This window comes from Thermobia domestica, chromosome 5 (genome assembly GCF_964235325.1).
Source record: "Thermobia domestica chromosome 5, izTheDome1.hap1.1, whole genome shotgun sequence".
In the NCBI taxonomy this organism is placed as follows: Eukaryota; Metazoa; Arthropoda; class Insecta; order Zygentoma; family Lepismatidae; genus Thermobia; species Thermobia domestica.
The window spans coordinates 14,184,024-14,201,218 of record NC_137458.1 but is presented as its reverse complement, the minus strand read 5'-3'; the positions used below and the strand labels follow the sequence as shown (position 1 = coordinate 14,201,218).

Here is a 17,195-nt window from a genome sequence, read left to right as displayed (position 1 = left end):
TTTAGGGGCCCTGGAGCCTGGGCTCCATTGGCTCCGCCCTTAATCCGCTCCTGTATATTAATATTTCAGAGATCACCCAAAATTATTCAAATATTTCCTTAGAGTGCTTGGCGAACAAGCGCGAAGGAAAGAATTCAAAGCAAAAATAAAAATAAAGTTAAATGATAAGACAATTTCTTTTAAAATGAAACAAATCGTACTTAAAAAATAGTTTTGTTTCCAAGAAAATTACTATTATTGTCTTTTTAAGAATTCTATTTAAGCATGACTAGAAGGAAAAAGATGAGGGAACGCTTTGGTTTTCTTACTACTCATACTTAAATTTTTTTGTTTCAAAAATTTATTTATTTATTTTTTTTTTTTTGAAGAAAACAATTATTTTGTACTTTTAAGTGGGATTTTCTTTATTATTATTATTATTATTATTATTTGTTTTATTTTCAAAGGAAATATGTTTAAAGAATGTATTTTATTTTATTTTCTAATTCTTAATCATACTTAACCCCTCGCGATTCAGGTGTCATTTTCCTATGTGCGTGCTGTAATATCAGGTTTTCTTTATTGTTAAAAGACTTCTAGACCGTTATATATATATATATATATATATATGTATGTATATATATATATATATTTGAATTGTGAAACATTTGGACTGAAAAAGGGAAATTTTGATGTCTGAAATGATTTTATGCTGCTTCAGATTGCAAAAACTGACTGGAGATCAAAGTTTCTTCTTTCCGATCTCAAAATACGATACCGAAGTTGCCAATTGTTTATCGTCAAAACAAACACACGTGCGTCGTAATTGAACACATGTGTTGCCAATTGTTTATCGTGAAACAAACACATGGCTCTATTAGACCTGTCATTTCTCACTAAAAAAAAAAAAAAAACAAACTATTTTAAGGTGCTGTCACCTGAGGCGAAATAGCAGAACTAACTCTTGCCTTGCATTCAATAAAAAAATTCATCATCTCCAGGATTAATAATATCCATAATAAAGGATCGTTTTCATGACATTCCCATGGATGTCACTGGTATTTTGTAACGGAGTATTTTATGACATCCACATGGAAGTTACTGGTATTTTGTAACGGAGTATTTTATGACATCCCCATGGATGTCACTGGTATTTTGTAACGGAGTATTTTATGACATCCCCATGGATGTCACTGGTATTTTGTAACGGAGTATTTTATGACATCCCCATGGATGTCACTGGTATTTTGTAACGGAGTATTTTATGACATCCCCATGGATGTCACTGGTATTTTGTAACGGAGTATTTTATGACATCCCCATGGATGTCACTGATATTTTGTAACGGAGTATTTTATGACATCCCCATGGATGTCACTGGTATTTTGTAACGGAGTATTTTATGACATCCCCATGGATCTCACTGGTATTTTGTAACGGAGTATTTTATGACATCCCCATGGATGTCACTGGTATTTTGTAACGGAGTATTTTATGACATCCCCATGGATGTCACTGGTATTTTGTAACGGAGTATTTTATGACATCCCATGGATGTCACTGATATTTTGTAACGGAGTATTTTATGACATCCCCATGGATGTCACTGGTATTTTGTAACGGAGTATTTTATGACATCCCCATGGATGTCACTGGTATTTTGTAACGGAGTATTTTATGACATCCCCATGGATGTCACTGATATTTTGTAACGGAGTATTTTATGACATCCCCATGGATGTCACTGGTATTTTGTAACGGAGTATTTTATGACATCCACATGGATCTCACTGGAACGCAAGAGGTTAAATACATTCTCTAATACACAATGAATAAAAAAGTGCATGATGGAATCGGGACTCAAACCTCGGTTCTTTGGCATACCGTGCCGGTGCGTTAATCACTACGCTACCCAGTCCGCTCCCTCAATAGCCATACACTCTCCTAAATAGTAGAGTATTGAAAAGTAGGAGATTGTACGTTGGGTAACAAAGTGGTTTACGCCTCAACACACTAGGTCGAAGATCCCGGGTTCGAGTCTGGTTGTCATGTACTTTTTCACTCCTTGTGTATCATTGAATTCGCACCTACAGAGGATTTGGTATGTAAAAGTAAGTTAAAATTTGTTGTTTCCTCCTTTCATTAATATAAATATGTTTTCTATTTGCATTTTATTCTATTTTAAACATTTATTATTTGCATTTTACTTCTCATACGGTCAATCTCTGTACAGTCTTACTAAAAATAACTCGAATTAAATATACATCAAATATATAGGAATAAAAAAATGTAACAATAGAATATTGTATTGTCACTGGATTTATGTCGCTGTGTAGCATTTCCTAATTCTTGATGTCGGAAAATCTTAAATCAGGGTTGCAAAATTTGAGGACACGGTTGAACCTTTGTAAGTTAACGAAAAGCATTAAAAGAATAAAAGAAAGGCCCTCTCTGTTAATTTTGAGAAGAGGGGAATCTCCTGACTATATTAAGTTATCACTTATGATACTTAAATGCTGATTATGTAAATCTGATAAGTGATGATATGAAAACAATAGAAAAAATGCAGATTTTTCATTAAACGTTTGTAAGAACATCTGTTTAGAAAAAAGTACAAAGAAAACTAAATACATGGAAGTTTGTCGGGCTCATAGTACTGCAAACTCGGATACGTCAAAATATCAAATAATACTTTCTACAAAGATACTTTCAAATATCTAGGATCAATATTAAAAGACCAAAATCATATCAGCGAAGAAATTAATGTCGACTGAAAATACAGAATTTATGTTATTATTTAGTTTAAAATCTTTTGTCGTCGCAAATTCTGTTGAGGAATTTAAAGCTTAAAATATTTAAAACGATAATCATGCCTGTTGTGCTGTATGGTTGCGAAACATGGTCTCTTACTGAGGAAAAAACGTACACTGAAAGTATTTGAGAACAAGATCCTAAGACGAATATTCGGACCCAAGAGGAACAGGAATGGGGAATGGCGGAAACTTCATAACGAGGAACTACATAATTTATAATGTTTACCAAACATTATTAGGGTCATTAAGTCTAGGCAGGTTATGTAGCCAGAATGGAAGAAAGTAGGAACGCTTTCCCAGTTTTTAACTAGAAATTCGTAGGTAAACGACCATTAGGAAGACCTAGGCGCAGATAGGAGGACAATATTAAGAAGGAAGTCGCAGAAATAGGAATACAAAGTAGAAACAGGGTCCAAATGGCTATGGATAGAATTCAGTGGAGAGGCACACGGCATGGCATTGAACCTCCGGGTTCCAGGGGCCATTGAATAAATTAGTTTGTTAATATTACTTATCCTGCAACTTTTAAATTCTTTATGTAACGCCCTGCAACCTTATTTATACAGTGGATCATGTAACGTCAATAGTTTACTCCTAAGCTGTCTTGCTTTTTCTGATACGATGAACAAAATGGAGCAAAGTAGATAAACAAAACATTCTTCCACAAATGAAACTGTGAGAATAAATGAATCTTAGGAGGACAAACTACGCAATTTCATAAAACGCTACTAATTGGTTATTGTAAAAAAACAATATTTAAATACAAAATGAACAGAGAATCGCGGCTGAGCGTTGCGATCTAACTCAATGGGTAGAATAATTTGCACAGAGATCGTAGAGCGCTCACCTCTGGCATGGCGAGGCGGTCCCTGCCTCGATCTCACGAACTGGACTTTGTGGTGGACAATCAACGTATATGTGGGTTTACTCCGAGTTCTACCGTTTCGTCTCACTTTCTTCATTCAATCATTTTCATCCTATCATTTATCAATATCTCCCTTAGCCTCGTTACATAATAATGGGATGTGAAACTCAAAAAAAGGAAGGATTACAATAGTTGAATGAAAAATTTCAGGAACAAGCCTTCTCGATACTGGAACAAAGATTAAACTCGTCTACGCATTAAAAGGAATATTCTTCGAATCTGAAATGAAAAAGATATCTTTGAAATAAGAAAAATATAGACGTCCTTTTTTGAGATCAAATTTAGGCAATTTATTTGGAAGTAGTGTTTTCTTTCCTCCCGAAAGTGTCAAAATGTCTCACTCCTGAGAAAAGGATTTTTTTATTTTGTTTCCTCCTTGGAAAAAAGTTAATTGTCCTCCCTGTTAACTCAGTTAATGATTTTACAGTTCCTGAGTACGTGTCCGATTCTCATCCTTCAACAGCAAGTTACATCAATCCTCATCTACTGAGAACAATTCAATGCGATTTTATTTCAGTGATGATTCATTTATAAACACAGTTCCAGTACTAATAAAGCCATTTTATAACGAAAACAATCCACAACGTAATGGCGGAAAGGATTTCTGAAAACAAGTGGACCTGAAAAGATATTTAAAGCTGGAAGGAAGAAAGGGCGAAAGAAAGAAAGAGAGAGCGAAAGAAAGAAAAAGAGAGAGCGAAAGAAAGAAAAAGAGCGAAAAAAAGAAAGAAAGAGCGAAAGAAAGAAAGAAAGAGAGCGAAAGAAAGAAAGAGCGAAAGAAAGAAAGAAAGAGCGAAAGAAAGAGCGAAAGAAAGAAAGAAAGAGCGAAAGAAAGAAAGAAAGAGCGAAAAAAGAAAGAGAGCGAAAAAAGTAAGAGAGAGCGAAAAAAAGAAAGAAAGAGCGAAAAAAAGAGCGAAAGAAAGAAAGAAAGAAAAAAATAAAGAAAGAAAGAAAGAAAGAGCGAAAGAAAGAAAGAGAGAGCGAAAGAAAGAGCGAAAAAAAAGAAAGAGCGAAAAAAGAAAGAGAGCGAAAGAAAGAAAGAAAGAAAGAAAGAAAGAAAGAAAGAAAGAAAGAAAGAAAGAAAGAAAGAAAGAAAGAAAGAAAGAGCGAAAGAAAGAGAGCGAAAGAAAGAAAAAGAGAGCGAAAGAAAGAAAGAGAGAGCGAAAGAAAGAAAGAAAAGAAAGATCTCCAACAGAACGTGTGAAACTAGGATTTGAAACCAGTACTTCCTGACTGAATAAATTGTTCACATACCCTGTGGTACTCTTCTGTTTACGTCTCATGTCATAATTATTAAATAAATAATACCACTAACATTTTTGTACAAAAGACAATCAGAATAAAAGAATCAAAACATGTGATAAAAATGGATGTTACACATATCACAAAAGGTCATATCGTACGACTACATCGTGTTTAAATGTTTAATAAGTTACTTACTTTCAGTCTCTTTGTTTAAACTCTTCAAACTCGATTCGAGTTCGTCGAAGTTCACGACAGCAGCTTTGTCAATATCACCTGGTTCTGGAACAGGCAACTGGGTTTCTAAAGGGTCGTCGCATTTCTAATTACAGGAAAAGAATAAAATAAGTTTTACTTCTGTCTTAGACAATACAATTTAAAAAAAAAAAAAAAAAAAAAAATACTGCAAAGCATATGCAAAATGATGAAATTTCGTACCTTCAAAAATATAAACAAAGAGACATTGATTAACCCTAGGACTCCCAGTGGGGTCCAATGGACCCCAAGACTATGTTTGACAGTTCGTCAATATTATTTTCCGGGATTCTAAGGGTAAATGTACTCTACAATACCGTCATATTAACAGTGTTGCCAACTAAATAGGATTTTTTAAAAATGGTTTGCCTCAAATTACTACATACTTACAAATCTACATGTTAAACAAAAACTTAGAATACCATACTTATTATTCCGAGTTAGAAACCAAGGGCGTTACAGTATTGTAAAGATATCGTGTCCAGCACGATGAATGATGTGATTTAAATAATAATAGTAACAGGTTTTGAAATGTGATATATTGAGCAGCAGTTTTGTGAAAACAACAATATTATTTGGAATCATGGGCAGTGAATTTTCATTATCAGATTAATGACAAAAATACATTTCAAATTTCCATTTGTTTCAGTACAACTTACAGTTCATTTACACTTTCAAACATAAAAAATTCTATTTTGTGTTGACTCTTGACTTGACTTGAGTTTGAGTTTAACGTCCCGCTCAGCAGCGAGGCTATGTGAGACGTAGACCTACTGATTAATGTAAATCCGAACCACATGAACTCCCACCGTGAATCGAACTCGGGTCTCCCACGTCAAAGGCGCGTACGCTAACCGCTTAGCCACGAAGCTCCAGGTTTTGACTCTTATGTATTCTTTAATGAATAAATTTACCCTTGATTGTTCCTTTCCCGCATTTCTAAAGATCGTCTTATCTTATGTCAATCTACACGCTTTGCATTTCATCAGCCAGACTTTGATTCACTGAACTAATAATAATGACCGATGTCTTACAGAGAGAACACGTGTTAAACAGGGTTGACCAACGGCGTCGATGTACAGAACTCTCCGCAACTCTTGATTTTAGCATTTAAAGTTTACTAAGCTTGGCTTGCTTACCTAAGCTTGATGTATGCAGGTTGCCGACGTGACTGTTTACAAGAATATTAGTTGTTGTACGCCTTTTCTACATTTTCTTCTCTTCCTCCTGACTTCTCTTTATTAAAATTTTTATTTGGTCCCCTTTTGATTTGGCCCCTGTCTGGGCGGCAATCGCCTCCTAGGCACCGAGGTCAGTCCGGGTCTGCTACTTACTTAAGCAGTTATTCGAAATAAAGCCGTTTGAAAAAATCCAAATTTTCAATCACGTATAATCCTGTTCCTATTTATTCGAAACTCATCATATGGTGATTATAGTATTCGATGTGCATTGTCCCGTCCATCTCACTTGCGGTATTAGTGTTGTAGAATCCTCCAAAATTCGGTTATTTTCCGATGTTTGTGATACTGTAGAATTCTCAATTGTAATAGTGAATGATAAGTGTGATGTTATAAGTTTTCGTTTAACATGTAATAACCTGACGCTGTGCTATTAAAAAAAAAAAAAAAAAGTTGGGTTGGCAAAACTGTTAATCTGATGGTATTGCAAAGTATGTCACCCAATGCGCCGTTGTCGGTATTTGCATGGTAAGAATTTTAAGGTATTTTCTATCAATTAAGTTTATCGTTGGAAATAAAGAAAAAACAAGGAAATTGAGACTACTGAAAATTTTAGTTTTCTGTATTTCATTTAACTGGTGTTTAATAAGATGAATGTAGAAATACAATGTATAGAAATCACTTCTTAAATACACATTAAGCACTGAATTTTAAGTTACAAGGATGTTCCAAGATAAATGGTTCACGATGTACATTATATATACCAACACAAATGCGTCATTTTGGAGCTGTAGCGTACCGAAAATTGGTCGAGACGATAAAATGAGTCATAACTCGAGTCCAAAATTGAACATTTATGGAACATAAACGAAGTAACGGATGCTGGTTCTATTATATGAAATGTTTGTGAAGAAGATACCAATGCGAAAGTACTCAATATGGTATAATCGTACTTTGCGTGAATGAAACAATCAGTCGAAGTAGTTACATGCACCAGCATTTACAAATAACATAAATTATTCATTTCACCAGCAGTTGTAAATCGGAAATAGTGATCCACCATATTTACTTCTTATCATATCAGGGAGAAATAACTTGTTTGCGTGTGTTCACATGATGTTCACTATTACCGGCAGGTGAAAATAACGTAATTTATTGCTAGTTCTTTACCTTCAGTAGAACATAAGAGCAACAAACTTATCCTTTTCATCTGCTAGTGAATGCAACAAGTTATGTTATTTGCACCTGACAGTGAAACAATTAACTTTGTTGGACATTATTTCCAATTTACAACTCCATTGTAAATTCTCCAACAATAATTTCAAAACACAAATACAGAAAATGTCTTTGGACGAAGCGTACTTTTGATAAAATGTGTTTGGACAAAATATACATGCCCTTTAGACCAAATGTTTTATAGCCAAAATGTTCTTTGGACGAAACTTCCAATGAACAAAATGTACTTTGGACCAATTGTTTATGGATGAATTGTGCTTGGGACCAAATGTCTTATGAGCGAATTGTACTCCGAACCAAATATTTTGTATACCAAATGTCTGTTGTATCCAACATCTTTCGAAGGAAATATTCTTAGGACCAAATGTTCTTGGACAAATTGTCTCTGCACTATTTGTATCTAGAGCAAATGTCACTTGGACCAACTGTCTATGGTTTTTATTGCACCTACTTCGTGAACTATAAAAAAATATACATTCTCCATGTATACTTATTACACAGAGTTTTAATAGAGTGTTCAGTTACATGTTAACAACTTGACTGATATAAACTACTTCCAAATTAATAACGCCTAAAATTTCAAATCCTACTTGAAAATTTTAAAAGTATTATTAAATTTAAATATGGATTATCTATCTACTAGTAGGCTGCTGTTAGCCTATTTGGAGTTTCTGTATTTGTAAGATACATAATGGTAAATTCCCCTAACTTTCCTTGACTACTTATACGCTTCCCTGACTTTTCAGGTCTGTAAAAACCCATAAATTTAAAGAAAAAAATCAGCAAAATCAAAACCTTGAAATTCTACCTTATTTCAACTCCAAATAGATCAACGCTAAAAAATAAAATTGGTTTAAGTATTCAACGTCGTTAATGGATTTGAAATGTCTTATAACAACGTGTGATGCACAAATTTAGTAAAGGGCAATCTAGGAGTAAATTTGTTCGTTACACGACAACAACAAGCACTACTTCGGGAACAACAAACGAGACAGCTGAATTCCTACTGCAAATACATATACAGAATATTATATATATTCTACTATATATTATGGAGACCGGGTATGATTTTCAGTCCATTTTTTTTTTTTTTTTTTTTTTTTTTTTTTTTTTTTTTTGATCATTGAGTTGGAAAAACGTTTGTAGTTTCATGATCTGTATGTCAATGGCCTCGCCAGGTGTCTAGTTTGGCTTTGACTATGTAGAAGTGGTTCTAGGCTAGTGAATGGTAAATATATAGCCTAGAACCACTTCTACATAGTCAAAGCCAAACTAGACACCTGGCGAGGCCACTGACATACAGATCATGAAACTACAAACGTTTTTCCAACTCAATGATTGAAGAAAAAAAAGAAAAAAACACAACTGGACTGAAAATCATACCCGGTCTCCAGTTTACGTGCAGATGCATGAATAACTATACATTCTAATATTTTTCAGATAACTGCTCAGCCATCCTTTGCGTATCATTGAATACGCATCTACAGAAGAACTCCCGAACTGGTGAGATATATAATTGGTTATTTCCTCCAGTTATCAAATATAATATCGTGAAAGATTAAAATACAGAAAAGTCCCTAAAACTCGGCAGTTCGGAAAAATCGGCCACCTCCTGGCAAAGCGGAAAAAACTCCGCGTGCAGACTCATTCAAGGTCATTACAGGTTATTTTTCTGAGGTCTGTCTTATCAAGTAAATTACTGTACCGTGTGTATTCATTAATTTTCATTTTCATGTATAGTAAAGGCTCTATGCCTTCATAAAGTACGTACTTTTCCTTTGTTTAAAGGTAACTGGGCAGTTTCTTCTCTGTTGTATTCTCAAGAAACCAATACATACAAGTACAGTACTGTATTTTCTGAGGAAATACTCGTACTTATTCTTTTTTAACCCCATTCCTGATAACCCACCATTTTTACCAACTCGGCCACCTTTCTATCCACATTACACTGAGTTTTCGGAGTCTACTGTATTAGTATAGTAAAGGCTCTATGCCTTCATAAAGTACGTACTTTTCCTTTGTTTAAAGGTAATTGGGCAGTTTCTTCTCTGTTGTATTCTCAAGAAACCAATACATACAAGTACAGTACTGCATTTTCTGAGGAAACACTGATAATTACTCTTTTTTTAATCCCATTCCCGATAACCCGGTACTTTCACAAACTCGGCCACCCTTCGGTCCACATTAGTCCGACTGAAAGTGAGAAGATACAACTCTTCTGATAAACATTATTACCATATATAAAACCCATTCGAAATAATAATAATAATAATAATAATAATAATAATAATAATAATAATAATAATAATAACCTACCTGCATATACGTTTTAACAATGAAGTGCAACAGCGTAGTTGAATTATCCTTGCTCTTGACATCACGAAGCTTTGGTAAGATTTCAAGGCCGAAACCATCTGCTTGACCACGCGATCTATTCCCACCATTCATATAATTTCCTAAAGCCAATATAATAGCCATTATAGTCTGGAGGTTCTTAGATGTCATTAGCGCCTGGAAAAAAAAGAATATTTGAATATAAGTTTTATTTTTAAAAAAGTACGACACATAAATCAATGTTAGGTAATAAATAGAGCAACCCACATAGAAATTAACAATAAAGCATAATAAAGCATAATTTCGAAAAAATAAAGCATAATTAAACAAAACATAAAGCATAATGTGGGCCACATTATGCTTTATGTTTTGTTTAATTATGCTTTATTTTTTCGAAATTATGCTTTATTGTTAATTTCAATCATTGTTTTACATTAGTCCTGTATAACGTATAATATTTACTATACATTAATTATTCTAAATATCTTGATATATTTATTAATATTTTATGCAACCAGTTTCTTTCATATTTAATGAACTTTCTACATAATGCACTGTAAAGAGATATGCTTTACTGCTCAAGTTTAACAGGTACACATAACAATGTAGTGTGGAGTTGTTCTGTACTATTCATTGTTGGCAGAAAGTTTTCTTCTTTTCTTTTTTCTTTTCTGCACACTAAAGGATTACACCAAAAAGTTTACAGAAATAAAAATAAGCTTTTCATTGTTGCATTGTTATATTCTCAATGATTTTGCTATGTAAATATTGTTTTCTTTTTTTCAAAAAAAAAAAAAAAATAATAATAATAATACAGTATGTTAAACTTGCAGTTAAACAGAATTTTCCAAGGATAGTGGTATATATTTTAAATTATGCTTTATGCTTTATTTTCTAAAATTATGCTTTATTATGCTTTTAAAATTATTTCTTCTGGACCCATAGACAACCACAACCAGGTTCAAGGTACCAACCACATGTGTAAATTGCTGTTATGCTTTTTTATGCTTTTGGGTTGCTCTAGTAATAAAGAAAACATCTAGTAAATTATTTTTTACTTAATGATATATCGCATACGCCCATGTAAACACTCCACCTTTTCCCTAGATTTTGTGTTCAAATTTCAGAAGGTGAGGCTTTCAAATCAGCTGTTTCTTCGCAAAGTTGATCCAGGGAAAGGATATTACATAACTCTTTCTTTACTTTTTAACCAAAGGAGGAGGAGGAATAGCATAGTTTTAAAGTCGTTCCTAAACAAGAATATATATTCCAGTTTCTCAAAAATAGTTTATCAGTTCTCTTCCACCCACTCTCATATTTCTTTCTTCAAGATTTCTGTAGAATGAGTTGAGTTGATTTTGAGTTTATCGTCCCGTTCAGCAGCAAGGCTATATGAGACGTGGACCTACTGATTAACATGGAATCCGAACCACATGAGCTCCCGCCGAGAATCGAACCCGGGTCTCCCGCGCCTTCTGTAGAATGAATCATGATACTTGTACATGAAAGAAAATGATTGATTGACAAAATAACCTTGGAGAATTTCCGCATCCGACCTTCCGATATGCACTGCCACTGCGGGAGTGAGATGGTTCATCCCTCCTTTAACAAACAGCTTTTTGAAAGTTGCAGATATCATAAAAGCAGGAAAGAGATGGGTTTAACTTGTGATTGATTGATTGATTGATTGATTCATTCATACATTCATTCATTCATTCATTCATACATACATACATATTATATATATATATATATATATATATATATATATATATATATTGAATCTACAGCATGTTTACTTGTGAACAGGTCTGGATCGGTCACAATAATACATAAAGTTTCCGAACATTACCTAGGTAGTTGCTTTCGTTTGAAAATGAGGAATAAGAGAAAAAAAAATGGATGAGAGGCCATCACATGGGCGAGACCCTTTCACAGGCATATACGGTAACTGCCCTTATTGTGCCAATGTATATCCAAGCAATACTTTTTGTACTACTTATTTCGTTTCAGGTTTATATATATATATATATATATATATATATATATATATATATATATATATATATATATATATATATATATATATATATATATATATATATTTTGGTATATGTAAGTGGAGGGACCTTATATGGTTAGTCACCATAATTTGTGTTGTAATCCTGTCTTAAAAATGGAAAATTAGGTGCTCTTCGATGTTCTTTGTACATGTAGTGGAGTATGTATATAGCATGAGCAGGTATTATCTACATTGGCACAATAATCTTAGCTAAATCATGTCTACGTAAGATACCGTGCAGTTGTGTCATCTAGCCCTATAATCATGCTGTTCAATTGTCTGATCCATAGAAAGAAACTAAATTTTCTTCAAGTAACTAACAATTACAGCAACGAATGTTGTGTATTTTCTCTGTCAATTCAGTTCTTAAGTCATTTAAGTTCCAATATTCAAGAATTTACATGTTACACAATCCCCTCCCCACTGAAATGCTTTTCAAAAGTGCTCGAATATCCAGTCAGAAAGCTCCCACATGTTTTGCTAAACGGGAAAACACTGACTGCACACAAACTATATGAGAACATCATGTCTTATTGGGAACAAAAATAGCTTTAGAGTAAAATATGTTTAATATCACAGTGATTTCGACACGAATTTATGGTGACAAAATAAGGGCTTATTTACTGTACTTTTACATATGATTACAATAGAGAGAGAGAGAGAGAGAGAGAGAGAGAGAGAGAGAGAGAGAGAGAGAGAGTGAGTGAGTGAGTGAGTAAATCTTCCCTTTATGGTACCCTTTGCCGATTTTTATCAAGACGTCTTTCACTTGTGTTTGTAAAGGGACATGTACAGGTGATGTGAGGAATACCAAGGAGATTCATGCTCATATGTGAATGATGCACTGTGTAGAGAGCGCACGTTCAGCTAGTATTTATATATATATTTTTTCAATCTTCTCCAGCTACACTGCTTCTAGCTTCTTCACAAATCTACGAGCTCTGCTATTTCTTTGTATTTGCTCTTGCTATTACCACATTCTTTCTTTATCTTTCTAGATAACATACAAAAACGTTTGACCTAGTTTCACGATTTATTAGCGTAGAATTCATTATAGGTGACAGCAAGACAAGACCAGACTCTTATTTCTAGCAACATTTTGTTCATTTCTTCACTCATTTCTATCACCCAGATGATGATCCATTCACTGCCGAAAGATTAATGTTTATACGAAGACGGATCAATAAGTTATGGGCAATTTTTCCATGTGATATTATACTAATCTATGTCATCAAAGTTGTTCTCTTTCGAGTAAGTTCGCCCTGTGCTCGGAACTTGTTCGATTCGGTGTAGTTCTAGCTGTAAAAGCGTGAACTACTCAACAAGGATGGCATGTGTGTTACAGCCGTCTACTTCAACAGATAAGAGAAGTCTAGCTAGTTTTTTGTGGTCAAAAGGACAAAACTCGAGCGAAATTGCAAATTTTTGAAAAGGGCCGTATGAACCATGAGGATTTGTTACGTTCCAGGCGTCCAGTAACAGCATCAAGCTAACAGAATATCACGGCCATTGAAAAGCAAATTCAATGACCGGCAAATCCACCTTTGAACCTTTAGATCATTAAGTTTTTGACTCGATGAAGAAATTTTTGGCCGGGAAAGGTTTCAGCTCCGATGACGAAGTCAGATCAGTTGTGCGCAGATAGCTATGCTCCCACGAAACAAACTTCTATGAACAAGGTGAGCTCTTCCGTGGCTAAGCGGTTACCGTACGCACCTTTGGCGTGAGAGGCCCGGGTTCGATTCCCGGCGGGAGCTCATGTGGTTCGGATTCCACGTTAATCATTAGGTCCACGTCTCATATAGCCTCGCTGCTGAAAAGGGACGTTAAACTCAAAATCAACTCAAAAATGAAATCTTTGAGTTTTACGTCCCACGGTTATGCCGGTTAGGCTAAAGGAGACGGTGATTATGAGAAATGAATGAAATGGTGGAATGAAGAAAGTGGGAGGAAACGGGAGAACCCCGAGAAAACCCACGCACACGGTGTTTGTCCACCACAAAGTTCACTTGGCGGGGGCTGGGATCGAACCCGGGACCCCAAGCACCAGAGGTGAACGCTCTACCACTGAGCCACCGCGGCCCCTCAAAATCAACTCATCTCTATAAACAAGGTATTTTGGAAGTTGTGCCACAATGGAACAAATGTATTGAGACTTGGTGGCTGTATTAAAAAGTGGTTTTAATATGACCCTTTACTTTTGTGTGTTACTTACTACCTATTCTTGATGTGCTACATATTACACTTTCTTCTATATAAATTGTGCATCACTTATTGATCAGTCCTCGTATTTAATTTCTTTAATATGTTCATATCTATAAAGTAAATAACTTTTATTTTGACTTTCACATGTCCTCTTTGGAACTCCTACCAATACAGTTCGCTACTAACCTTAAAAAACTGATATTTCTACGATTAACATAAGATGCTGCTACTTCTCAGGAAAAAAAAAAACATTTATTACAGTACCGGCCAAAAGTTTAAGACCACTTCAGATTTGAGTGAATCTCTACTATGGACCTTCTATTTGGCTCATTAACTTCGCAGCCGTGTGTTACAGGTACTCCTGTCCAAAGTATAAAATTTGACGATAGTTGGACTGCGGTCTGACAAATACTGCAGATTATATGTCTAATTATAGTTTTCAAAAATGGACACCAAAAAAGGCATTTTGTAACAGATTTTGCATAATGTAAACAAAGAGCTAGAAGATGAGACCGTATTTTGGTTTTATTTGAAAGATATAGACATAACAGGACAATGCAGTGACAAATTTGAAAGAATAAGTTGTAAATGTTCTGTACTTCTTTCTAGCTTGTTGATCTACTAACATTTAAAAAGCCGAAAGTAACTATATTTTAAAAGTGTTTACGGGAACCTATATGCGCCCTTGTGTATTCATATTGTCACTCAATGGAATCGTAGTGCTCGTTGTTGCCAATCCAACGAGCCACAGATTGGCCATACGAAGCTTTCGAGACTTCACAGTAGAAATGGTCTTAAAACTTTCGACAGGTACTGTATATGTAAAAACAATATTAATAACATGCAAATTTCTCACCTCGCAAGTGGACCGTATGTTGTTTAATTTACTGCTTACAGAAGAAAGTCCTTCCTCAAATTCAGTTTGGAACATAAAACAAGCAATACGATCAGCGAAATTAGGGATTTCCGCTAGCTCGAACAAGAACCTATCAAAAAGAAACAGACAATTTTTAAAATAGTAACAACATTTATTCGCTAATGTTGATTTTAATTATTATTCAAATAAGATACATCAGAATTGTATTATAATTTGCGAAAAATGACACTTAATTAGATAGATCGTTCAAATACTCTGATTAACAACAAACTAATTAACCTTGTAATGGAAAGATTTCGAAGTTGTGACTCAAAATATCAAAATTGCGCATCTTTTTCTATTTATCTCTTTTACCAGCCAAAAGAGCATGCTGCGAAGCGAAAGGTTATGAGTGTAACATTGATATTTTAAAGGTAAGTTTGAATATAACGCCATTCATATCGACTCTGGAATTATTACTTAAGTAATTAATATTTTTCTGACCAGATAATGTACTTCTTTATTAAATTAAAATAGAAGTGATTAAGAAAATAGGGAATAAGAAGAAGGACATAAAAGATGATGGAATAGCTTATGAAGTAAAATATAAGAAATGCAATATGATATATATTAAAGAAACACGGAAAAACTTAAAGAGTAAAACAACATAAGGATGACGTAAGACAAAAGAGAGTATAACGTGATATATAAACAGAACATGATATAGAATGGCGTTTACAGCGTTTAGGGAAAAAACATTAATAAGAAATGGAAAGAAGCACAGATTGAGAGAGAAGAAAGAGAAAGATTAATGAATTGGACAAATGAACTTCAAATTCATGAATTATGGGATAGGCTGTTAGAACGAATTGAAGACTAAAAATTCACAGATAAGAAAAATTACATTATACAACATAGAATAGAGAGAAAACGTCAAATTTAACTGATATTTGAGAAGAAGAAATAAGAGAAAAATAATAGTGATTATATACAGATAAATAGATGATACAAACAACTATAATAGAACATTTTATAATAAAACAGTAAATTAAAACAATACATTATTATTATTATAATTATTATTATTATTATTATTATTATTATTATTATTATTATTATTATTAAGTATTCTGCCTTTTGGGCAGGTCCTCGGACTAATGAAGATTTTTTTTTTTCAAATTTTAGATTTGGGTCTGGAAATGTTTCTTCCACTTTTGTCGATCTTCAGCTTCCTCTTTTAACTCCCAATATCTTCTCTATCTTTCAAATCATTGATCAGCTGTGTTCTTCTTCTTCCTATTCCTCGCTTCCCTTCCATCTTTCCTTCTATGGCGGTGTGAAGAAGACAATTTCTTCGCAAGATATGTCCAATCCAATTGGCCTTTCTACGAAGGATGGTGTCCAGAAGTGTCCTCTTTCCTCCTATCCGTTTTAAAACCTCTTCGTTTGTTGCTCTCTCTGTCCATTTTATCTTCTCATCTACCTCTAACACCACATTTCAAAGCTCTCCAAATCTTTCTTCTCTAACTTCCGTAATGTCCAAGTCTCTGAACCATACAGTCTAATGCTCCATATATAGCACTTGACCAACTTCTTCTTAAGTCCATTATTGAGCCTGCTAGTTAAGAGTGATCTTTTCTTGTTGAATGCTTCTTTAGCTATGGCAAGTTGATCTGATCTCTTTGGTGCAGGTCCTGATCTTTGATGCAGGTGCAAGAAGGACCTGATCTTGACCTCATTGTTATATATTAAAAATTATATAAAAAGCAACAATTAAAACTGTAAATCAATAATTTTATATTATGATGTTTGTATTACCTACATTAATATGTATGTGTATATATATATAATGCCAATTAACGTCTGATGAAGATAACGTTACGTTATTGAAACTATTACGACTTATTTTAATGTAATAAAGAAGTACATACTCCGGTCAGAAAAATATTAATTATATTATAAGTTCGAAATATTTTTATTACATTGTGAACAGTCATTATTGCATTCTATCTTCTACAATGATTAATATTATATTTTGAGACAAGTTATTTACTACTTTCTCAAACTAAAAATAGATTTTTAATAGATAATTATATCGAAAATGTACTAG

At 33.9% G+C, this 17,195-nt stretch overlaps 1 protein-coding gene across 4 annotated transcripts in view; it reads right to left on the bottom strand.

Annotated features, from left to right (window-relative positions):
- Nucleotides 1-17,195, bottom strand: part of LOC145685725 (uncharacterized) — a 305,763-nt gene that overhangs the window by 21,849 nt on the left and 266,719 nt on the right. For all 4 annotated transcript variants that reach the window (XM_081758218.1, XM_081758220.1, XM_081758221.1 and 1 more), the window contains 3 exons: nt 15,086-15,215; nt 9,945-10,139; nt 5,158-5,281 (listed from right to left, as the gene is read on the bottom strand). In XM_081758218.1, the coding sequence (XP_081614344.1) occupies nt 5,158-5,281; nt 9,945-10,139; nt 15,086-15,215 (449 nt within the window). The remainder of the gene's footprint in view (nt 1-5,157; nt 5,282-9,944; nt 10,140-15,085; nt 15,216-17,195) is intronic.